The sequence below is a fragment of the Phacochoerus africanus genome, chromosome 2 (assembly GCF_016906955.1).
Source record: "Phacochoerus africanus isolate WHEZ1 chromosome 2, ROS_Pafr_v1, whole genome shotgun sequence".
Lineage (NCBI taxonomy): Eukaryota > Metazoa > Chordata > Mammalia > Artiodactyla > Suidae > Phacochoerus > Phacochoerus africanus.
Window position 1 is genome coordinate 224,802,688 of NC_062545.1, and position 24,698 is coordinate 224,827,385.

The following is a 24,698-nucleotide window of genomic DNA, read 5'->3' on the forward strand; positions in this document are numbered from 1 at the left end:
TTGTGGGGCTCTAAGGGACACGAATACAAGGGCAGGGTCAGTTAGCGGGGGAAGCACAGGAAGGGTCAGCCTGGACAGAGGGCTCATGGGAGCAGAAGGTGCTGGAGAAACTGGTGGAGCTGTGATGGCACACCAACCCCAGAAGGTGTCAGGGTCGGAGAGGGACCAGGAGGGACCTCTCATAGCAGCCTCTGACCACAGCAGGAGAGTGCTTGGGGCTGTGGAAGCCCAGGCCAAGGTCAATCAGATGTCCAGCTGAGGGGATGGGGCCTGTGTGGTCAGAGGGGCAGGGTGCATGATGGTAGGGTGTGGAGGAAAAGCGGGGAGCCCAAGGTGACCCAAGTTCTAGGCTACACCCTGAGAGCGAGGCCACTCCATGCAGAGGATGGGTGGCAGGAGACCCCTGGGTCCTGGGCTCTGACATCTTGGGACTGTGAAGGCAGGGGGAGGGAAGTGCTGTTGCCTTGGTTCTGGGTGAGGAAGGGGCCACAGTGAGGGGCTCCTCTCTTTGCAAGTGACCCTGTGCTGGGATTCAGGGCACAGGAGGGAGGGCTTGCAGCCCAAGGTGGCAAATGAGCCTTGTCACCAGCCAGCTGCCCACTGCTATGTCCATGCCCACCCCTGGCAGCCCAGGGATCCCTCTGAAGGAGGCGAGGAGAGCCTTCCTCTTTCATGAGCCCCGTTTTAATCATCCATTATGCTGATTAAACAAGCTCATAATTGTCACTCTGCTAATTTAGCAAAGCTGCTTGGATGTTTTTGGGAGATAAAGGTGAAAGCAGCAGCTTATGGAGTGTAGCCTTTTTCATAAATGCTAGCTGAGTGTACTGGAATATGATTTCTTAATTGTCCTGAGGGTGTAGTTTGGACCAATCAATATGTACACGGTATCACACTGTCTGTGCTGAAGTGTCTCTGAGTGCATTTCAAATACACTCTAGTATGTGAGGGTTGCTAAAGGGCCTTCTGACCATTCCTGCATCCAGGATGTCTGGGCCCAACAGACTGTAGTGCTCAGTTTCTGGGTATAACCATGAGACAAGTACATGTGAATGATTTGGTGCAAGAGAGGAGACCATTTTGAATGGGGAGCATCTTAAAATAGATGTTATGTAAAAAGTTACAGAATAATGTGTATAGAACCACCTGTGTGTTTTGAAGGAACCCCGGGAATCATAATGTGTGTTTGTAGTTACATGAACAATTCCTGAATAGATACACAAGAAACCATTTAGAGGAGGCAGCTCTGTTGAGTGCAGTGGGGATGGGATGGAGGGAGACTGACTTTCCACTTCATATCTAGAGAGGACATGTTGTGTGAAGTGGAGGATGTTTTGGTTTCCCTGTTTTGTTTGGGTTCCGGCTACCGGTATCTCCATATCTGAACTGTCTTTTGGGGGCTTGGTTTTATCTGCCCTTGTGTGTCTTGATCAGAGGCAGGGCCCTGCTTCCAGCTGTGGAAGCTTGGGAGACCAGCTGCTTACACTTCTCAGTGCCAGCAGCCAGGGTGTGAGCCTGTGACCTCTATCCACCAAAGCTCCTGCCCAGGACTCTGAACCTGGAGCCATTGATGCAGAATAGCTGGAGCAGCTTAGAACTCAATAGACAAGAGAGGCAACCGGTGTCCAAGGCTGGCAACCAGAGACCCGGCTTTCCTGTGACGTGACCTTGGTAGAGGTCCCAGTGCCAGGCTTCCCTTGGCTCCTAGCCGGGTTTCTGAGCCTGGTTTCTGTGGATTCTCTGAACTACCTGATAGCCTTGCAAGAAATTCCTTTTTGCTTACACAGCCTGAGTTGGTTTCTTTTGTTCATAACGTAATGGGGAACACTGACTGCTGTGGGACCATGTTTTTTCTTCTATTAATGTTACTTTTATAAGAAGTTAAAAAAAGAGTTTCTGGTGTGGCACAGTGGAAACGAATCCGACTAGGAACCATGAGGTTGTGGGTTCGATCCCTGGCCTTGCTCAGTGGATTAAGGATCTGGTGTTGTCATGAGCTGAGGTGTTGGTCACAGATATGACTTGGATCTGGCGTTGCGGTGGCTGTGGTGTAGGCTGGCAGCTGTAGCTCCAATTAGACCCCTAGCCTGGTATCCTCCATATGCTGCTGGTTCCGCCCTAAAAAGCAAAAAAAAAAAAAAAAAAAAAAGTTAGGAAAAAAACTAGTTAAAAAATAAAGAGGTTCGTTTTAAACATTTGCTCATTTCTGTTAGTTTAGTTGAAGAATAAGTAATCCAGTGGGTGCTCAAGTTAGATTGGTTTATGATGAGTGCATGACTTGTGCGGAGGAACTAGGGGTGGAATTGAGTCTTACTAGTTGCAACTTCTCGATAAGGATACCAAAGAGTTGTCTTGTAAAGCTCTTTTTTTTTTTTTTTGGTCTTTTTGCCTTTTCTAGGGCCGCTCCCTCGGCACATGGAGGTTCCCAGGCTAGGGGTCTAATTGGAGCTATAGCCACTGGCCTACAACACAGCCACAGCAACGCGGGATCTGAGCCGCATCTTCGACCTACATCACAGCTCACGCAATGCCGGATCCTTAACCCACTGAGCAAGGCCAGGAATCGAACCTGAAACCTCATGGTTCCTAGTCGGATTTGTTAACCACTGAGCCACGACAGGAACTCTTGTAGAGCTCTTTAATGAACAGAAAAGAGTAATTTATAAATGGACATTGTATATTAGCAGGTATTCTGCACATTGATGGAGGGGAAAGAGTGTATTTTTTTTTTTTTTTTGGCTGCAGCCTCAGCATGCAGAAATTCCCAGGCCAGGGTTCGACCCTGCACCACAGCAGTGACAATGACAGATCCTTAACCTGCCAGGTCACAAGGGAATTCTGGAAAGAGTATAGATTTGAGTCGGACCAGGATCTGATTGGTATCCCATAATTCATTGTATACTTTAGGGCATAATAAAGAAATCACCTCTCTGAGACCGTTTGCTATTTATTTATTCTTTTTACGGCCACACCTGCGGCATATGGAAGTCCCCGAGTTAGGGAGCTGCAGCTGCTGGCGAACACCACAGCCACAGCAACAGTGGATCTGAGCCATATCTGTGACCTATGCCACAGCTTACGGCAATGCTGGATCCTGGATCCACTGAGCGAGGCCAGTGATTAAACCTGCATCCTCACAGGTACTGTGTCAGGTTCTTAACCCAATGAGCCACCATAGGAATGCCTATTTCCTATTTACTTTATATTTATTTCTATAAAATATATTTATATATGATATATATACTTAATACTATATATGTATATTATCAAACATGTGATATATATATAGATATATACATATTCAGACATAGACACCATATATATATATATATATATATATATATATATATATTTAAATCATACCACTGTGGCAATTTTGACATTGCGATATTTTATAATTTACCAAGTACCTTTCAAGAGGAAAAAAAATCTTTTTTATTTAAAAAAGTTTTTTAGCCTTCTTATTTTTATTAAAAGTAATAATTAGTGTGGGATGGAAATCCTGTAAAATTGGATTGTGATGATCATTGTACAACTAAAAATGTAGTAAGTTCATTGAGTGATTAAAAAAAAGTAATAATTAGACATCTGTGCATTGTCTCCAGCATCCAAACTTGACATCATTTCCCCAAATTAACCATTTTAATTTCTCCCTGGTTTTAGTGCCCCTGATGGCTGTCTCCATCTTGCTAAAAGTGAGGTATGGGTAACAATTATTCTCTCCTACCTATCCTCTGGCCCTAATTTTCTTTTTGCCCGAGCCTGTGGCATGCAAAAGTTCTCAGGCAAGGGACTGAACCTGAGCTACTGCTGTGACAATGCAGGATCCTTAACCCACTGAGCCACAAGAGAGCCCTGATAAACTTCTGTTTCTTAATTCATCAACTTGGGGTAGTATCTTTTGATTCTCTTTTATAAGATGAGAAAATTAGCCATTTGCTCTACTTCTTCCCCCTTTTTACCTCCTTTTGATAGCAACACCATTCATTACCTTTATATGATCCATGATTTAACATTAACATTTTGTTTTTAAATTATGCCATTCAGTCTCTGTCTATAAATTGTTTCTGAAAGAGTGAAAACCGATAATAGCATTTACAGTATTTTCATTATATGAATGTGATTGTAATAGGATGGTGGAATTGGGTTCTTGCTTTCCAGATTCACCTGAAGCCAAAGTACAGCAGATGCCAACAGCTCCATGTTTCAGTTTGTGTTAGACTATCTAAGCAGGTCTTGGAAAGCTTCTGGGTGAAAACCAGTTTTGCAACCCTGAGCTAATCTCCATCCCCAGCCTTTAAAAAGATTAGGGGCTAAAGAGACAAATGCTTGGAAAAAGTTACTAAATTGCTGTGGTATTTTGTGTTCCACCTCCACATAGGGGAGGGGAGAGGTGCTTAAAGATAAGCACTAGGAGAACATGATATGGGTCCCATGGTGGTTGACCAGTTGACCAGACTGGTGTCGGGCTTCTGCCTAGGGAATTTAAAGAACTGGTTGGAGTACCTTGTGGCCTGAGAGTTAAAGACTGCAGTTGGGAAATAAATGTCCTTTCACAGACCAACCGCAAGAAGCATACTTCTAGCCGACTAGATGGGTGGACCCTGCAAGAGAGAGCAGGCCTGAGGTGAAGTTATATCCTGCCCTAGGGGGCTCGTAGAGGAGTGAAGAGACCACAGCAGAGGGAGGCTGGACCTGCACTGCTGGATGCCTACATTAAGGGAACTGCAGGTTCAAAAAATAAGGTATCTCAGAGGAGCCAATGGAAGCCCCATTCAGGAGAGTCTCCTATAAATACTTGCAGAGGCCAGTTATGAACAGTCAAGGGAAGTCTCCCTGCCTCTCACCTTGTTTACCCATTTGGTCTGGCCTCCCCCTTACTCCCTCCTCTCCAGAATATCAGAGCTGTGGCTGGCAGGCTTTAGAAGGAGAAATGGACACAAAGAAGCAGAGAAATACCATTGTTATCACTCCCTTGCCTTTCTCACTGCAGGCTAGTTTGCTCCCTGCCTGATGAGAAGGAAAGAAGCTGAAATTTAAATGCATTCTCAAGTTTTGACTAGGACACAGGTCTGGACATTTTAATGACCATAATGGGACTTTTTTGTGACTTGAAGTGACTGGGGGCCTTTTTGTGTCTGTTATGGACCAGGAAAGTCATAGCCCTAGCCTTGAATTTCCTCTAGGGTTCAGGAAGAAGTAGCCCTACCACGTGGGCGTGAACAATATTGGGGGGAAAACCAAAGTGCTTTTTCTGTTGATGCACATGAGTCCTGCCTGTTCAAGGGATCAGCTGGTTATTCTCTGTGGCACCAGGAAGAATGGCTGGATCTAGAGAAAAGGAAATGTAATCCCGTGTCACTCAAAGGTGAACAGTTTCAAGCAGCCAACTCAAATCTGTTATGCTCCTTTATTCTCTATCATTTGCTCAGTATCATGTCTTAGTTTACTTCAGCTTTGGACTCTGATATATAGATTTACATTTTTCCTAGAGTTTCTAAAGGACTCTTTTTCTCTGTTGACAAAAAAAGGTACCTAATCTCAGAGAATCATCTAGCATCTTATATTTTTTAAAAAATCTCTTTATTGTTTGAAGTTTGTTCAATGTACTATATATATATATTTGGCCACCCCTGCAGCATGCAGAAGTTTCCAAGTCAGGGATCGAACCTGAGCCACAGCAGTGACAACATGGGATCTTTAACTGGTAGGCCACCAGGGAACTCCCTCTTGTATTTTTAAAAAATTTTATAGAGATATAATTGACATACCATAACATTCACCGTTTAAACTGTACAGTTCAGGAGTTCCTGTTGTGGCTCAGCGGTTAACAAATCTGACTAGTATCCATGAAGCTGCGGGTTTTATCCCTGCCTCACTCAGTGGGTTAAGGATTTGGCGTTGCCATGGCTGTGGTGTAGGCCGGAGTCTAAAGTTCCATTTTGACCCCTAGCCTGGGAACCTCCATATGCTGTGGGTGTGGGCCTAAAAAAAAAATAACTGTACAGCTCAGTGGTTGTTAGCATGTTCACAGATATGTGCAAACATCACTACCACCAATCGTAGACCATTTTCACATTGCCAAAAAAAGAAACCCTGTATCCCTAAAAAGTCACTCCTCATTTCCTCTCAGTATTCCCAGCCCTAGGAAACCACTAATTGTACCGTCTCTATGAATTTGCCACTTCTGGATATTTCAAATAATAGAATCATATAGTATATGATCCTTTGTAATTGACTTCTTTCACTTAGCATTTTTTTTAGCACAGTATTTTTAAGGAGTCCTGCTGTTGTAGCATGTATAAGTTCTTTTTTCCCTTTTTATTGCTGAGTAATATTCCATTGATGGATATATCACAGTTTATTTATCTAGTCATCAGTGATAGACATTTCCACTGTTCTGTCTACTGTGAATAATGCTGCTGTGAACATTAATATTCAAGTTTTTTTTGGGCATGTTTTCATTTCTCCTGGCTGTATGCTTGGGGGTGTAATTGCTGAGTCATATGGTAACTCCATGTTTAACGTTTTGAAGAGTGGTTTTCCAAGGCTGCAGTGTCATTTTACATTCCAATCAGCAATACACGTTTCAGTTTCTCTACATCTTTGCCAACACTTTTTTTTTTTTTTCTTTTTAGGACCGCACCTGTAGCATATGGAAATTCCTAGGATAGGGGTCGAATCAGAGCTGCAGCTGCTGGCCTATGCCACAGCTACAGCAATGCCAGATCCAAGCCACATCTGTGACCTACACCACAGCTCACGGCAATGCCGGATCCTTAACCCACTGAGCGAAGCCCTGGATTGAACCCCATTGAAGATAGTTTTCACTTCTGTTATCATGTCTTTTTTCCCTAGCATTTCTTTTTTTGCTCTTTCCTAGGATTTCCCTCTCTCTGCTTTACATTGCCCATCTTGCATGTTGTCTACTTTATTATTTTTTTGTCTTTTTAGGGCTGCACTCACAGCATATGGAGGTTCCTAGGCTAGGGGTCGAATCAGAGCTGTAGCCGCTGGCCTACGCCACAGCCACAGCAACGCAGGAGCAGGATCTAAGCCGTGTCTGCAGCCTGTACCACAGCTCACAGCAATGCTGTTTCCTTAACCCACTAATCAAGGCCAGGGATTGAACCTGCATCCTCATGGATACTAGTCAGGTTCGTTAACCGCTAAGCCACGACAGGAGCTCCTTTTGTCTACTTTAGTTGTAGGTCTTTGTTTTACATGATACTTTTTGATTGTTTTTACCTTTGAGTAATTTGAGTTTTTTAAATTTGAAGACTTGTGTCTTTCTTCCACACCAAGCAATTTTCTCTACTGGTTCTTTGATTATTCCTTCCCTCCATTTGCTCTGCTCTATCTTTCTAGAATATCTAATAATCAGATGTTGGCCCTCTTGAAATGAGCATCTTTGTTTCTTAACTTTTCAAAGTTTTACACTTTTTATTCATTGTCTTTTTCTTTTCTGTTCTATGAGTAATCTATGTTTTCTCCATGGGGGTCAGTAGTTATGGTTGACATCTTGGTCCTTCTTTTTTTGTGTTGTTTAAGTTTTTTGAATGTCCTTTGATCCTTTATTATTTATTATAGTTATAACTGAAGAACTAGGTTGGTAATAATTGTAATATTGTAATGTTTGTAATAAGTTGGGATAATAATAATAAACATGTGAAATGCATGTATTTACCTACTAGCCTATAAGATGTTATTCGTATCTTCATTCTGAGAGAATCAAGGCACAAAGAGGTTAGGTAATTTGCCCAAGATAGTATAGCTTGAAGTGACAGACTTGGGATGCATTTTCAGGTGGTCTTTCTCGAGTCCCTGCTCTTAAGCACTACCCTTGCTTGTGCGTGTCTCTTTGCACAGCAGGCTTGTCTGTTAAGTGTAGTAGGGCTTCCTGGGAGCTCTGTGCAGCTCTGTGGGCCTTTGTGATGGATAGACTTTTATTTTAAGATGTGCTTAAGTGAAGCAGATGATCCTGTTATGCCAAGAAAAAAGGCTTGACTTAGAGTGAGTATTACACCCAGACCCCTGTATCGCCAGGCAGACTACTCAGCTCTTTTAGAAAGAAGTTCATTGGTAATAGGAGGTGGGCACATTCTTCTACTTCTTGTAACTTTTATACCTGCAAAAGCCTCAACATATTTTTTAAATGTTTGTTATGAAAATTCTCAAATGTACAGAAAAGTTGAGGAAATAACACACTGTATTCTCATATAGCCTCCACTTGGATTCAGTAGCTTTTAATGGTCTTTTTTGCCTTATTTGCTAAGTTTATACATACATATTTTACATAGAATGATCTCACAGTCTCAGACTTCATGGTATTTCACCTCTGTATGTTTTAGGAGACACCTCCTAAAAGTAAGACATTCTTCTACCTTACCAAAATAACATGATCATAACTAAGAAAATGATCTGTAATTTCATACTGCCATCTAATATTCAACCCATATCTCAATTTTCCCAATTATTCCAAAATGTTGTATAATTTTTATTAATAAAAACCTTTTCAACTGAAGTATCATCTGTGCACATTTCTGTATCATCCAAAGGGAGTACCCTTGTGTAATCCTGTGCGTTGTTTTTTTGTTTGTTTTTTAAATCCAGGACCCAGTCAAGGTTCAGTTATTTCATTTGACTATTCTGTCTCTTCAGTCTTTTTTGTATTCTAGCATGCTTTTCCTGCCACTTCTTTTCTTCCAGGAGTTGACTTTGTGAAGAAATGAATCCAGTTGATTTCTTTATCTTCGCTACCCCCCCATCTCTCTTCTCCTCCTCATTCCTCTCCAACTCTTCCATTCTCTCCTACTCCTCCTCTTCCTTCTTCTTTTGAAATGGAAATTTTCACATATACTTCTAATTTGAGAGAAATACAACCACCTCCCTCGTACTCATTGCCCAGTTATAATAATCAATGACACATGTTCAAGTGTGTTTCATCTACCCTCCTAACCATTTCTCTTCTCCTTTACCACTGGGTTGGTTTAACATAAATCCCAGCCCTCACAACATTTCCTCCTTAAATATTTCAGTATGTATTTACACTGACATGACTGGAAGCTCAGCCAGGGCTGTTGACTAGAGCATGAACAAGTGACCTCTTGAGGTAACAGCCACCCTGAATGGTGACTGGGTTATGGGAGGGAGTGACTGTGATGAGTGTTCCAAGAGACCCAGGTGGCCCAGGCTTCTTAGCCTGGATGTCTCAGAACGACACGCCGGCTGCATTCTGTTGGTCCAGCAACTTCCCGAAGCCAGCTTAGAATCAAGGGGAGGAAAATTGGGAGTTAGCCTCCACTTCTTTTCCTATTTTTTTCCCAATTCTTAAAAATTGTGCTAAAATATGCATAATTAAAACTTGATGATTTTAACCATTTGAAAGGATACAGTTCAATGGCATTACATACTTTCACAATGCTGTGCAGCTATCACTGCTATCCATTTCCAGACCTTTTCATCATCCCCAACAGAATGTCCGACCATAACCGCTCATTCTCTCTTGGTAATTACCACTCTGCTTTCTGTCTCTGTGAACTTGGTGACTCTAGGTATCTCATACCTCATGTATCATAATCATCAAATATGTGTCCTTTTATATCTGACTTAATGCTTTCAAGGTTCATTCCTGCCAGTAGAGGTGTCAGTACTTCCTTTTTAAGGCTGAATAATATTCCATTGTAGGTATTAGACTTAATTTCTTGATGTGAGGAACAGTCTATGAAGTACAGAGAGGGAAGGACTTGATGGGCAACCGCCTTTCTGGACCACTGACTCTGGATGGCTTTTCTAGAGCTGTGATTTTCATTGCTGGGGAGTCATAAGACCTGACTCTCTAACTTGCTGAACCTTGGGAAGCCAAGACAGTTAAAATAGGGGCTAGAAGTAGGGAAAGAATGAAAATTAGAGAAGCACAGATGAAAGAAAAGAATAATGGAGAAGGAGATGGAGTCTCAGGAATCATAGACCTGCAGGGTTTTTTTTTTGTTCTGTTTTTTCTTTTTTGGCCACCTCATATCATATGGAGTTCCCAGGCCAGGGATCAGATCCCAGCAGCAGTTTTGATCTAAGCTGCAGCTGTGGCAACACTGGATCCTTAACCCACTGTCCGGGGCCAGGGATCGAACCTGGGTCGCAGTGCTCCAAGATGCCACCAATCCCATTGCACCGCAGTGGGAACTCCATGACCTACAGTTTTGTTTAAACCTTTCTGCCGCCGGAGTTCCTGTTGTGGTTCAGTGGGTTATGAGCCTGACTGGTGTCCATGAGGATGTGGGTTCAATCCCTGACCTCACTCAGTGGATTGGGGATCTCGCCTTGCTGTTGGCTGCTGTGTGGGTCTCAGATGTGGCTGGGATCCCACGTTGTTGTGGCTGTGGTGTAGGCCAGCAGCTCTAGCTCCAATTTGACCCCTAGCCTGGGAACTTAACATATGCCGCAGGTCACGGCCCCTAAAAAGACAAAAAATAAAAATACAACTTTCCGCTGCCTTTCTTACCTTCACATCCAAATTTACTTTTGCCACCTTATTCCCGAGAGGCATAGCAGAGCATGTTCCTGACCCTTTTACCCTGTTTCAAGAGCAGATCTCATGTGTCTTGTCATCCTCTGATTATTTCTTTTGAGACTCTCAGTAGGATGTTTTGCTCCTGGTCCTTTGCCACCTTCCTAATGAGAACATGTTAATTTAGGGTGGCAGAGCTGCCTAAGTGGTATCAGAGAATTATGGAGCCAGACACGTGATTGGGACACCCCCATCCCTGCCACACCTGATTGCTTGGGTCATGAAGAAAGTCATTTTCCTGGGAAATGAGGGGCGATGTGCTGAAAGGGAGCCCTGGGAGATGGGGCCTCTGTAGGAGAACAAGGGCAGGACCCCAGGTAAGGCAGAATTTCCTTTCAAGAACTGGAAGCCTCGAAAGGACCTTGAAGTTTGTATATTTTCATGGAATTTGCAACTCTTGGTTATCAGTGCTTTTAGCTTATGTGGAAGCTGGTTCCCAAACTGATGAAAATTTGTGTCTTACTCTGATGGAGAGAGGAAGAAGCCTTTCACTCCTGTTGAAAAAGGCATTCGAAATCAGTGTTATTATATTTTAAATATTTTATTAAAAGAAAGTCTGGGACAGCCATGATATGAGTAAATCTGACACTTCAACATCTCTGAGAGGAAAGAGAGACAGCTGGTTCTGTTCACAGCAACAGGCTTGTGTTTGGCTTGTTGGCAGGGAGAGCCAGTCTGAACATTGGTAATATATCTGCCAGGCTTCTGGAAGAAGTTGAAAGGATGTCAAGGGAGTGAAGCCCGGGAGCAGGTTCTCTTGGGATCTGAGGATTAAAGGCGCACTGGCACACCAAGTCAGTGCATGTGTGAGCTCCCGAAACAGGCTTAAAGCAGCAAGAGGCTGGGCTTTGTGAGTCGCTGTGATTTATTATGTTTTGTTGGTTGCCATGGTCCTGAGCGCTCCATTAGAACATTCATTTTGCTCAGTGAGTCCAGAAAGGTTTTAGTTTGGTGTCTTGTCTTCAGTTTTTTCCCCCAGGGTCATTGTGTTGTGTTCAGGTAACTTTGTTCATGATTCTAGATCTTTGTATTAAAACGAAGATCCAAACTGAATTAAATTCTTTAATGTTAAGGGTCAAATAAGTGGTTACATTAACTGTCAGGATCCTTTGACATTCATCTTATTAACCAGTGAGTAAGCAGTGGTTTGGAGCTTGGACTGCTTGGCTCTGAGAACATCAGTGTTAGGATGTCAGTCGCATGCCCAACCAGATCCCGTAAATATTCTCGTTTCTCTGGGAAAATGTAACCTGAATTCTAAGGACTGGGTGCTTTGTTCTTCCACCTACTCACCCACCACGTCCACTCCTTCCTAGGAAATGATGGGATAGGAGTCTTAGCCCTTCCCATCTTCATTCCCAGAAAGTGATGAGATCTTCATTCCCACCAAGACCAAAGATGGTAGCCATATTCATGCAGGCACTGATAGTAAATGTGGTGTTGGCCTTTCAGGGCCTGTCTCTATATAGTCCAGAATATTAGTAAGGATGCAGGATACCTCCATGCAGTATTTATCGTAAGAATCAAATTTCTTTCATTTGTTCATTGATTGATTGATTCATTCATCCACTCAGTATTATTTAAGACTATCTCTGTTTTTGGTTCCTTGGTTCAGATTTTTGTGCCCCACTGGGAAAAAGTATATTCTGATTTTCATTATTTTGAGCAGTATCAAAAGACTGCATGCAGGGGGAAAAAAGACGTGATTAAATGGCTACCAGTGATATTTTCTTGAAAATTAAAAGATAAATGAAGGTGTGAAAGAAAAGGATTCTGAGGCAGTAGTATTTTTTTTTGTTGCTGTTGTTGTCTTTCTAGGGCCTCACCTGCGGCATATGGAGGTTCCCAGGCTAGGGGTCTAATCAGAGCTGTAGCCACCGGCCTACACCACAGCCACAGCAACGCCAGATCTGAGCCGTGTCTGTGACCTACACCACAGCTCATGGCAACACCGGATCCTTTACCCACTGAACGAGGCCAGGTATTGAACCCACAACCTCATGGTTCCTAGTCAAATTTGTTTCCGTTATCCCACAATGGGAACTCCAGTAGAAGTATTTTTTGATTAAAAGTTTTTGAGAAGTTTCTAAGGAAGGAATTTGGTGAGCTTTTGGTATTTAAATAGAAAAGAATATACACAGACATACACAAATTCACTAATTCCACTCATGTGGAATAAATTCCGTTGTTTTAGCTTTCCTCCCTGCTGTTGCAGGATTCAGTTTTCTCAGGACCACTAAGTCAATTTATGCTTCCTCAGTGACTCTGTCTTCATGACCTAAGAATCTCCCAGAGGCCCCACCTCCTAAGGCCAACCCTTTGGGGTTAAGATTTCGATTTATGAATTTGGGCGGGAGTGGACACAAACTTTCAAACCCTAGCAGTCAGTTTTATTTCATTTATGAGTACACTGCAATTTGTTCATCCATTCTCCTATTCTTAGACATTTGGGTTGTTTTCAGTTTTTGGCTATTGTGAACCAGTTGCTGTGAACACTCTTGTACACGTCTTTTAATGGACATATATATATATTAATGTATGTACCTAAAAGTGAATTGCTGAGTCAGAGGGTGGTAGATATTTAAGTTTATTAGAAACGGCCAAAAGTTTTCCATAGTGGTTGTTCCACTTTCTAATTGCTTCTTACACTCTCAGTCAGTCCTAATTTTAGCCTACCTTTCTTTTCTCGGAGTATCTGCTGCCAGCATTTCTGAACCTTTGGAGATTCTGAGGAATGAATGCTGTTATGGCTTTTCTCAGTTCTATTGTAGGATTCAGTTTTCTCAGGACCACTGAGTCACTTTATGCTCCCTCATTGGCTTTCTAACATCTAAAATTTTACTGCCGTTTTCCTATTCACTCGGTCCTTAAGGATTTCTGCATTTAAAATTTAGTTTCTTTTACTGCCATTTTAATGGGTTTTCGGGAATTAGTAGACCTAAATGCTTATGTTCAATTCATTCTTTTAAACTTATTCATTTTTAAACAACATTTACACAATTACTGGAACTATGTATTTATTTAAACATGCATATTGACTTTTCACATGCCTCTTGAGCTTGGAACAGTAGGGAAGCAAAATACAAGTCCTTAGGCAGTAGGGAAAGGTCAGTCTATTTAGAGAATGAAATCTTGTATCAAAAACAACACTTAACAATACCAAGCTGTGATAGGCATAATTAGTTAATGATGTTATATGATGGAGATTATGAGGAACTTTCAGCAGGCAAATTGAAGGTAATGTTTCTTCTTGCATAGCTTCGGGTTCCTTAGACATTCTTTTATTGGCTCACTTAATTGAGACCTGAAATGAACTGGGGGCACAATTGCAAGAGATCAGTGTCAAGGTGAATTCCAAATACTCAATTCAAAAACATACCTTTTGTGTCAAGCTACCTGGTTAATAATGAGTATCAGAAAAGACTCAGGATTCAAATTAGTAACAATAAAACCAAAAACATAACAAGCTCATCTCATGTTGCCAGTGCTTGTGAGAGGACCAGCTCTTTGGATTTTGGCCCTTAAATGGATGGATTTTGCATCTTATCCTTAAAAGCCCCAGGATCTGGAGAGGCAACTTCTCTACTTTTTGGGTCCTGCTGTCTTTCATGTTTAAAGCACAAGTTTTCGAAAGACATTTCTCCATCAACTCTGGGCTTTTCTGTTTCTTGATGGTACATCCCAGTGATGAATTGGCTTCGGTAAAATTCAGGAATGTAACCCATGGGGTTCACTTCATTGAGCAGGTCATGATGTATTTGAAGTGAGACTAATAGGAGCTAGGCTTAAAAGAGCGGGTAAAATAGGTTAAATATAAGGAAAAAATGTATATAAAAGTTGTTTTAGTCAAGGTTTTGGTAAAACACAGATGACAGAATAAAACTGTCATCTGACAAGGAGTTAATTAAGGGCCTTTCATAAAGGTTTGTGCAGAGTGTAAGGAATAGTGAAGCTGTTACCATCCCTGGCCCTGGCGAGAGAAGAGGGGGTCAGAATACTGAAATTGGGATCATGCACAGATAACCCCATGAGAGGACCTGAGGCTTTCATGAGGGGCACAGCCAGCCTGGGTCTGCAGAGAAGGATCCGGGAGACTAACCACCCCAGCCTGACGCTCCTCCCTCCCTTGGATCTTCTGCCAAGGCTCCCCATTGGCTGAACGCAACCAGACCGGAGGGCAAAGGAGCCCCATTGATGCTGCCTGCAGGTCAGTCGCCCTGAGAAGCGGGGAGGGTAGTGAAGAGTAGAGAGAAGATCTGGAGGGTCGATATTTTGTAGAATGTATCTCAGTTGGGATTGTCTGATGTTTTCTCATAGTTAGATTGAGGTTATTATGGGTGTGGGGGAGGAAGACCGCAAAGTCTCATTTTTAACCAGAGCATATCAAGAGTGCTTGCCACGGAGTTCCCATTGTGGCGCAGTGCTTAACGAATCCGACTAGGAACCATGAGGTTGTGGATTCGATCCCTGGCGTTGCTCAGTGGGTTAAGGATCTGGCATTGCCATGAGCTGTGGTGTAGGTCGCAGATGCCACTCGGATCCCGTGTTGCTGTGGCTCTGGCTCAGGCCGGCGGCTACAGCTCTGATTAGACCCCTAGCCTGGGAACCTCCATATGCCGCAGGAGCGGCCCTAGAAAAGGCAAAAAGACAAAAACCAAAAAAAAAAAAAGAATGCTGGACATCATCATGACTTCTCACTAATGTTAACCTTATGGTGTCGTGCTTGTCAGATTTCGCCCCTGAAAGTCACTCCCGCTCTTCTCTTCATACTGTAGTCTTTGGAAGGAAGTAGTCACCTGGTGCAGCCCACATGCAAGGAGTAGGGAGGATGGGGTGTCTCCTTAAACTACTTGGAATTTTTCTGCGTGAGCAATTTATATTTAATTTTAGGACATGGATAAATATTCCCCTAAAGTGTTGGCACCATTTTATACTTGGACAAGCTATGTCTGAGAGTCCATGTGCTCCTCATCCTCACCAACCCTTGGTGGTTAGTCTCTATTTTAACCATTCTAGTTGATGTGAAGTTTTATCTCTGTGTGGTTTTAATTTGCATTCACGGTAACTAATGATATCGAGCACCTTTTCAGGGGCTTATTGGCCATACCTGTGTCTTTTTTGAACTCTCTTCAAGTCTTTTGCCCAGTTTTTAAAATTAGTTTGTTCTTTTATTATTGAGTTGAAGAGTTGTTTGTATATTCTGGATATGGATTTCTTGTTCAATATATGTATGAAATGTTTTCTCCAGGTCTGTGGGCTTGCCTCTTGTTTTTGGTAACAGTGTCTTTTGATGAGCTGGATTTAAGATTTTAGTGGAGATTTGGGATCTACTAAATCTCCGCTAAAGAGATGATGATGATGCTAATTTTCAGTTATGAAGTTTAGTGATAGGCTAGTGGGCATAAGTATCACAACCATGTTTTATTTTCAAGGCATCTGATATTACACTAAAAGAAAATATTCAGGGAGTTCCCTTGTGGCACAGCATGTTAAGGATCTGGCATTGTCACAGCAGTGGCTCAGGTTGCTCCTGTGGCACATGTTCAGTCCCTGGCCTGGGAACTTCCTCATGCATGGGTGTGTGGTTAAAAAAAAGAAAATTTCCAAAGGCAAATTCAAGACTTCCTCATAGTAACAATAATTGCATTGTTGGTGTAAAGATTTCAGATATATTAGGTCTCTTTGAATAGCAACTGCCAGGGCATGGAAGAAGCCCATGTAAGAAGACCATGTCCAGCCCTTTGCCAGTTATGCATTCTCATTTTCCATAAAGCTTTGGCATGATCAGGGATGATGCAGTGCAAGAGGGGGCTCCTGCAAGGGGGCACCATGCAAGGCAGGCCCTGCAGACATGGAGGAATCTAGCCTGGGAAATAATAACACAGTAGCCACTACTAGTATTTTCCCCAAGATTTGACAACAGGGTGCATAGTCCTTTTACAAATTAATGAGGACAGGAGAGAAGCACAAGCCAGACTCCTCTTGGAGAGGAAGAATTTGTCTTAAGAAAAGAGGCATCTTGTGATAGTAAATATTGATTTATACCCTGGGTTTGGGGAGAGGCTTCCAAGCTTCTTGGAATACTAGCAATAAGGAATGAGTTTTCTGTATTAGAGTTCATTTGGGAACTCATTTACCAGCCAATTCTGACATATCAGCTACCTGAAATGGTGCTTGGTTCTAATGCTGATAATCATTAGCTCCAATATTTTTTTTTTTTGGCTGAACTTATGGCTTATGGAAGTTCCCTGGGCCAGGGATCAAATCCAAGCTGCAGCTACAACCTATAGCACAGCCGCAGCAACACCAGATCCTTAACCCACTGTGCCAGGCTGGGGATCAAACCTGCACCATCGCCATCGCAGAGACAGCACCAGGCACTTAAACTGCTATGCCACAGGGGGAACTCTGTTAGCTCCAAACTTTATATTGGTAGTATGGTTTGACTTTGATAATAATCAGAGTTACATTGAAAAGCCTTTGTAGTCTCTAATTTGCACTAAGTAACACTGGCTTCTTGGTTGATTTTTGTCAATTCCTAATTATTTAGGGTAGTATTTGTAATATCTAACCTTGGAGTACATGAAAGATCATAGCACAGTTTTTCTTTAGTATTAATACTCTTCTGAACTGAAAAAAGACTCATCTTTATGCCCACAGATATATTGTGATTTCTGGCTGGTAATGGCTCTGAGCTCCTTGACTTTCTTTGGTTCCACTTATGTTCTAGAATTCTCCATCTGTCTAGTTACCCTCATCCTGTAAAGTGTGGAAAAAATAACAGTGGCTCAAGGAAGAAATAGTCATGGCTTGGTGTAGTGGACAACTAAAAGTCAGAACTCCCTTATTTGCAAAGAGAAAGAAAAATAGGGACTGGAAATTGAGACGACTCGAGAGTCCATGGTGTTTCTTAGCAACATTTAAAAACATTCAAAAAAGTGCGGGGAGAGGAGTTTTGTCATTAAAAACATGGTTCTGACTTTTTAAAAAAATTTGCTCTAGAAAAAGAATGAATTTTTTATTCAGACAAACTGTCTCTGAATTTAGTCATTGTCTTTTTCTAACTGCTTTCTTTTTTCATGACGTGGTCATCATTGGACACAGTTTTTTGGCACTAAATGCATATGTTTAAACCGAAGTACAGTTGGTTTATAATGTTGTGTTAGTTTCATGTGTATAGCAAAGTGATTCAGTTATACACACACACACACACAGATTCTTTTTCAGATTTGTTTTTCTTATAGGCTATTACAAAATACTGAGTATAGTTTCCCTGTGCTATACAGTAGGTCCTTGTTGTTTATCTATTTTATATATAGTAGTGTGTATATGCTAATCCCAGGCTCCTAATTTATCCCTCCCTGCTTTTCCCTTTGGCAACCCTAAGTTTGTTTCAAAGTCTGTATCTCTTTGTAAATAAGTTCATTGGTGTCACTTTTTTAGATTCCACATAAGAACAGTATCATATGATATTCGTCTTTGCCTGGCTTGCTCCATTTAGTATGGTAATCTCTAGGTCCATCCATGTTGCTGTGGATTAACTGAGTCTTTCTTGCCATTTCAGGTCAACCTCTTTGTGCTGCTCTCTGTGGTGTGTGTCCTCCTGAATTTAGCCGGATTTATCCTAGGCTGCCAAGGGGCCCAGTTCGTGTCCAGTGTGCCCAGGTGTGATCTGGTAAGCAGTCCTGAAAGATCACATGGCCTGCCCAACTTTCCATGGTGCCAGCATTTAGCTAGCAACACCGAGGACCTGGCAACATCCTAAAGTGAAACCTGAAGTTGGTAAAAGGAAGCAGGAAAACAAAACAAAGAACTGCCCCTAATTATTTTACTCAGGTTGTCAGCTTCATCTGTTTTTATCCAAAGCAGAGAGCAGCCAGCAGAACCTCAGAACTCTAGTAATATAATGCATCATTAGTGAATAGATGGATCGGTTGGCCACAATCAATATCTATCTACTCATATCTAAAGAGGAAAAAATAATATCAGAATTCAGGTCAGCAGTCCTTTATCTGAAACCTTTGGAGACCAGGTGTGTTTTGGCATTCAGTTTTTCCAGTGTTTAGAAGATAAGTGTGACTCATATACTGGTTTTTCTGTTGGTGGTGGTGGTTTTTTTTTTTTTTGTCTTTTAAGGGCCACATCTGTGGCATATGGAGGTTCCCAGGCTAGGGGTCAGATCAAACTATAGCTGCTGATCTGCACCACAGCCATAGCAATGTCAGATCTGAGCTGTGTCTGCAACCTACACCACAGCTCATGGCAGTGCCGGGTCCTTAACCCACCAAGGCCAGGAATCGAACGTGCATCCTCATGAGTCAGATTCGTTTCTGCTGAGCCGCGATGGAAACTCCCATTCTGTAGCACCCCAGTGGAATCTGGGATAGCAGGCGGTAATCAAAATTTTTGATTTCCAGAGCTTTTTGTATTTAAGAATTATGGATAGGAGGTTGTGAACTTGTACTATCTCAGTTTTTCCCCCTACATTTTAATTTTGGTAAAATACATGTAGCATAAAATTTACCAGCTTAACCATTCAGTAGTGTTAAGTACATTCACATTGTTGTGCATCCAGTCTCTAGAACTCTTTTTATCTTGCAAAGCTGACGCCATACATTTTCAACAATGACTCCCCATTCCCTCCTCTCCTGGCCTCTGGCAGCCACTCTTCTACTTTCCTCTCATTTTTTTTTTTTTTAGTCTTTTTAGGGCCGCACCTGCGGCATATGGAAGTTCCCAGGCTATGCCAGATCATAGTTGCGTCTGTGACCTACACTGCAGCTCATGGCAATGTCGGATCCTTAACCCACTGAACGAGGCCAGGGACTGAATCTGCATCCTCATGGATACTAGTTGGGTTCTTAACCTGCTGAGCCACACTGGAAATTCCCTCCCTTCTACTTTCCGATGCTGTGGATTTGACTGTTCTGGTGACCTGGTGTAAGTGGAATCATAGAGTATTTGTCTTTTTGTAATTGCTTGTTTCACTTAATGTAACATCCTCAGTATGTACACATGTTATAGTATGTGTCAGAGTTTCTTTCGTTTTCAAGGCTGAATAATAAATATTCCATTTTATGCAGAGGACACGTTTTGTTTATCCTTTATCCATTGGAGGATACTTGGGTTCTTTCTACCTCTTTGCTATTGTAAATAATACACCATGGAAATGGGCCAATTCTCTGGAGTATATGCCCAGAAGTGGAGTTTCTGACCATCTCTGAGCTTTATTGTTATTATTGTTAAGGTATTTTTTAAATGTTGTGCCAATTTCTGCTGTACAACATAGGACACAGTCATATATATATATATATGTATACACACACATACATATACACATACACACACACACACACACACACACACACACACACACATTCTTTTCCTCATACTATCTTCCATCATTTTAAATCCCAAGATATTGGATATAGTTCCCTATGCCGTACAGTAGGACCTCATTGCTTATCATAACATTCCAATCTCTGAGCTTTTTAAGAGGACTTCTCAATAACAAATATCTCCATGTGGCACAAAGCAAAAGAAGTGGACTCTTTACAAGTAAATCTCATCTGTTTGGAACTTGTTTCCATGGCAGTCTCACCTTGTCAAAGCCAGCAGGATGCAAGAAGGCTGCCATGCTTCCCAAAGCACTGTGATAAAGTCTGTGCTGAAACCCATGGCCTTCCCAAATGGGAAGACTCCTCAGGGACTCACTAAAAACCTGATGCTCTTTTTAAACATCCTTCACAGTTTTTTGGGGGGTTTTTTTGTTGGTTTTGTTTTTTCCTCTTTTTGTTTTTTGTTTTTTGGTTTTTTTTCTCTTTCCATTGCCTAATAACCTGGAGTTTTGGAAGCACAGGCTGACAATATTTTCTGGCTTTTAAGGCCCTCTCCAATTCGCCCTCCTCCTGCCCTCCCACTGCAGCAGCTCACACTCCGATAATTGAGCCCAAGCCCGAATGTCATTACCTAGGCTTCTGCCCTACTTTCCTGTTTCTGACAGTGCTCTCCTGTGCCCCTCCTCCCCCCACCCAGTCCCCTGTCCCTTACTTCCCTGTTCAACTGAATTATGTCAGCCTTTTCAGCCTCATTCCATGATTATCTTCTTAAAGAAACAGTCCCTGATCCCTGGAGAAGATAATCTTCCACTCTCTGTACATCTCAGGAACATTTCTCTTTTTCTTTTGGGGGTTAAAGGTATTCATACACCTGTCTTCTCTCTTCTACTGATGGGGAATTTCCCCGAGGACAGGGTCTGGCTCTCTGTTATCTTGAGAGTTTTCAACACCACCTTCCACACACTTTTTTTTTTTTTTCTTCCCTTTTTAGGACCACATCTGCAGCATATGGAAGTTCCCAGGCTAGGGGTGGAATCGGAGCTGCGGCTGCCAGATCCTTAACCCATTGATCGAGGTCAGGGATCCAATCTGCATCCTCACAGAGACTATGTTGGGTTCTTAACTTGCTGAATCACAGTGGGAACTCCTACACACTTATTTACATACACAGAGTTCCCAGAATTTCTTTCTTTTTTTTTTTTTGTCTTTTTGCCGTTTCTTGGGCCGCTCATATGGGGGTTACCAGGCTAGGGGTCAAATCAGAGCTATAGCCGCTGGCCTACACCAGAGCCACAGCAACAAAATCCGATTCACGTCTGTGACCTACACCACAGCTCACTGCAGCTCCAGATCCTTAACCCACTGAGCAAGGCCAGGGATCGAACCCACAACCTCATGGTTCCTAGTCGGATTAGTTAACCACTGAGCCATGATGGGAACTCCCCTAGAAAAAATGTTTTGAGCAGAGTTTGGTCTTCCTATTTACTATTCACACAAAAAATTGGAAGGAGCAAAGATAGCAGACACAGGCTAGAAGTGAAAAGTCATGTATTTTGGAAGACCATCTGACAGAATTGTAGTATCTATTACGTGTAAGACGACGTGCTAGAGACTGCAGAATAGAGAGAAAAGTCAGACATCATTTCTGACCCAGAAGTTTATCACATAGCAGGAAGAATAGGTTAACTGTGGCAAGTGCTTGACTGGTGTTTGTGGAGATAATGAATAAACGCAAAGCAAGGGAGACTGTGATTGGCCATCAGTGTGAGATGTGGGGCTCTGGGGATGCAAAAGAAGAAGGGCTTGTACCCATGGGAAGGTGGAGATAGGATAGCTGGAACATGGGTATTTGAGATGGGTTCTTGAACAATGAATAAATAAAGGGAGTGGGTCAGAGCCAAGAGAGGAGAGGCTCCTAAGGGCAGTGGTCAGGAGTTACCCCTAGTGGTTACATTACTGGGGGCTCTGAGCACAGAGGCCAGAGTATAACGGGTAAGGACCTCCACTGTTGACTTTCCTGAGAAAGTCTATGGTTCTCTGCCCTGACTGCCCCTTAGAATCACCTGGGGGGGAACTTTTTAATGAATATCTGAACTTGGGCCCCATACCCAGAGATTCTCAATTTCCCTGGAGTGGGGGCCTGGGCATCAGTATGTCTTAAAGCTTTTAAGTGTGTTTTTAATTTAAAAAAAAGTTCCCACCACAAAAGCCAACTCTCGGATTGTTTCTGCTTATATAATGGTAAAAATTGGACAAGCCATAACAGTGTAGGACAGAATTTAAAAATAATTTTTAATCGCACTATTTTAGATATCAGAGTTGGAGTTTCTGTCATGGCTCAGTGGTTAACGAATCCGACTAGAAACCATGAGGTTGCGGGTTCGGTCCCTGCCCTTGCTCAGTGGGTTAATGATCCGGCATTGCTGTGAGCTGTGGTGTAGGTCGCAGATGTGGCTCAGATCCCGCGTTGCTGTGGCTGTGTTGTAGGCCAGCGGCTACAGCTCCGATTCGACCCCTAACCTGGGAACCTCCATATGCCTCGGGAGCGGCCCAAGAAAATGGCAAAAAGATAAAAAAAAAAAGAAAAGAAAAGAAAAAAGAAATGCATAGATATCAGAGTTAACTGTTTGACAATTTTTTGGCACATCTCTGTGAATGAAAGTACACCTAATTTGTCATCAACAGGATTGTAATGTAATTGTTTTTTGGTACGGAGCCTTTTTTTTTTTTTTTTTTTTTGTCTTTAGGAACGCACCTGTGGCATCTGGAGGTTCCCAGGCTAGGGGTCGAATTGGAGCTGTGGCCGCGGGCCTACATCACAGCCGCAACAGTGCTAGATCTGAGCTGCATCTGAGACCTACACCGAAGCTCATGGCAATCGCAGGTCCTTAACCTGCTGCATGATGCCAGAGATTGAACCTGCGTCCTCATGGATACTGGTCAGATTTGTTTCTGCTAAGCAACAATGGGAACTCCGGTACTGAGGCTATTTGACAAATGAAATCTTTCTGGGGAAGGGAAGCTCTCTTTCCCTCTTTGCCTCACCCCACCTACATCAGTCACGCCAAGTCCGTGCAACAGGCTGGGGAGGTTCCTTTCATGTTTTCATGCTCATATAACCTTACAAAGATGTGTATGGGGTGGGATTATTCATGATTTTTTTATGAGATATGGTATATCCACTTCCCTGCATGTTGTTTTTCTCTTGTAAAAATAATTACATGCAGCTCTAACACCCTTTATTCCTTTGACCAGGTCACTATTTTCTTGTCCGTTGTGGTTTGGGTTTTGGCCAATAGAAGCAGTGCTGCCATGAACACCATTCTGCAAATCCCTAGGGGGGCTGAGACCTAAGCGGAGTCAGCTCCCAGGATAGGGAGTATTCTGTTTGTCTCATTTTTTATTACACATCCAACCATTTGATGATTCCATCCATTTAAAAAAAATTGAGACAGGGAGTTCCTGTTGTGACTCAGCTTTAACAAACCTGACTACTATCCATGAGGATATGTGTTAGATCCCTGGCCTTGCGCATTGGGTGAAGGAGCCAGCATTGCTATGAGCTGTGGTGTAGGTCACAGATATGGCTCGGATCTTGCGTTGCTGTGGCGTGGCGTAGGCTGGCAGCTGCAGCTCTGATTCGACCCCTAGCTTGGGAACTTCCATATGCTGCAGGTGCAACCCTAAAAATCAAATAAATAAATAAAATTGAGACAAAATCTACTGTTAAATGCCCAGATCTCAAATGTGCAGTTCTTTGAGTTTTGACCATTTTATATATTCATCGTGACAAATATGCTCATGTATACACCTCAGACAAGATCTAGAACATTTTCATCACTCTAGAAAATTGCTTGCTATCTCCTTTCTGGCTATCTCTCCTCTCTCAGAGGCAACCACCCTTCTAATTTCTTTCACCGTAGATTAGTTTCGCCTGTTCTTGAATTCCATACACGTGGAGTCGTGTGGTATGTACCTTTTTCTATCTGACTTATTTAGCTCAGCATGATGTTTTTGAGATTCATCCATGTTTTGGGTCACACCAATTATTTGCTTTTTTTTTTTTTTCCTTAAACCAGGTCAGTATTTCATTGTATAAAAATACTACAGTTTGTTTTCTTAGTTCTCCTATGGATGGACATTTGGGTGATTTCCAGTTTGGGGGTATTTTCAACAAAACTATTATGAACATTTTTGTATTTTTGTGTGTGTGTGGGGGGGGCTGTTTTCATTTCTCTTGAGTAAACAGGTAGATGTGGAATTGCTGGGTCATGTGGTAAATGTGTATCTAACTTTATGTGAAACTGCTAACCAGGTTTCCAAAGTGGTTGGGGAATAAGTATATTTAATTTAAAATATATGGACAGTTCCTTTATTAAAGAGCTTTACCTTATGTTACTACTGGTGACCCTCTACCTGCGAGTGTTATTACTCTCTAATTTTTTGCCAGTCTGATTGGGCTAACTCAAGATCTCATTGTTAGTTTATTTTTATTTATTTATTTATTTATTTGGTTTTTTAGGGCCATACGCACTGCTTATGGAAGTTCCCAGGCTAGGGGTTAAATTGGAGCTACAGCTGCCGGCCTACACCGCAGCCACAGAAACTTGGGATCCAAGCTGCATCTGCGACCACACCACAGCTCATGGCAGTGCCGGATCCTTAACGCACTGAGTGAGGCCAGGGATTGAACCTGCATCCTCATGGATCCTAGTCGGGTTTGTTAACTGCTGAGCCACGAAGGGAACTCCTCATCATCTTTAGTTTAATTTGCACTTCTCTAGTTGCTAAAG

General features: G+C 42.4%; 1 protein-coding gene across 1 annotated transcript in view; it reads left to right on the forward strand.

Annotated features, from left to right (window-relative positions):
• The window catches only part of ENTREP1 (endosomal transmembrane epsin interactor 1), a 66,157-nt gene that overhangs the window by 17,286 nt on the left and 24,173 nt on the right, over positions 1 to 24,698 (forward strand). The window contains exon 3 of the mRNA XM_047767747.1: positions 18,132 to 18,242. Within this exon, the coding sequence (XP_047623703.1) occupies positions 18,132 to 18,242 (111 nt within the window). The remainder of the gene's footprint in view (positions 1 to 18,131; positions 18,243 to 24,698) is intronic.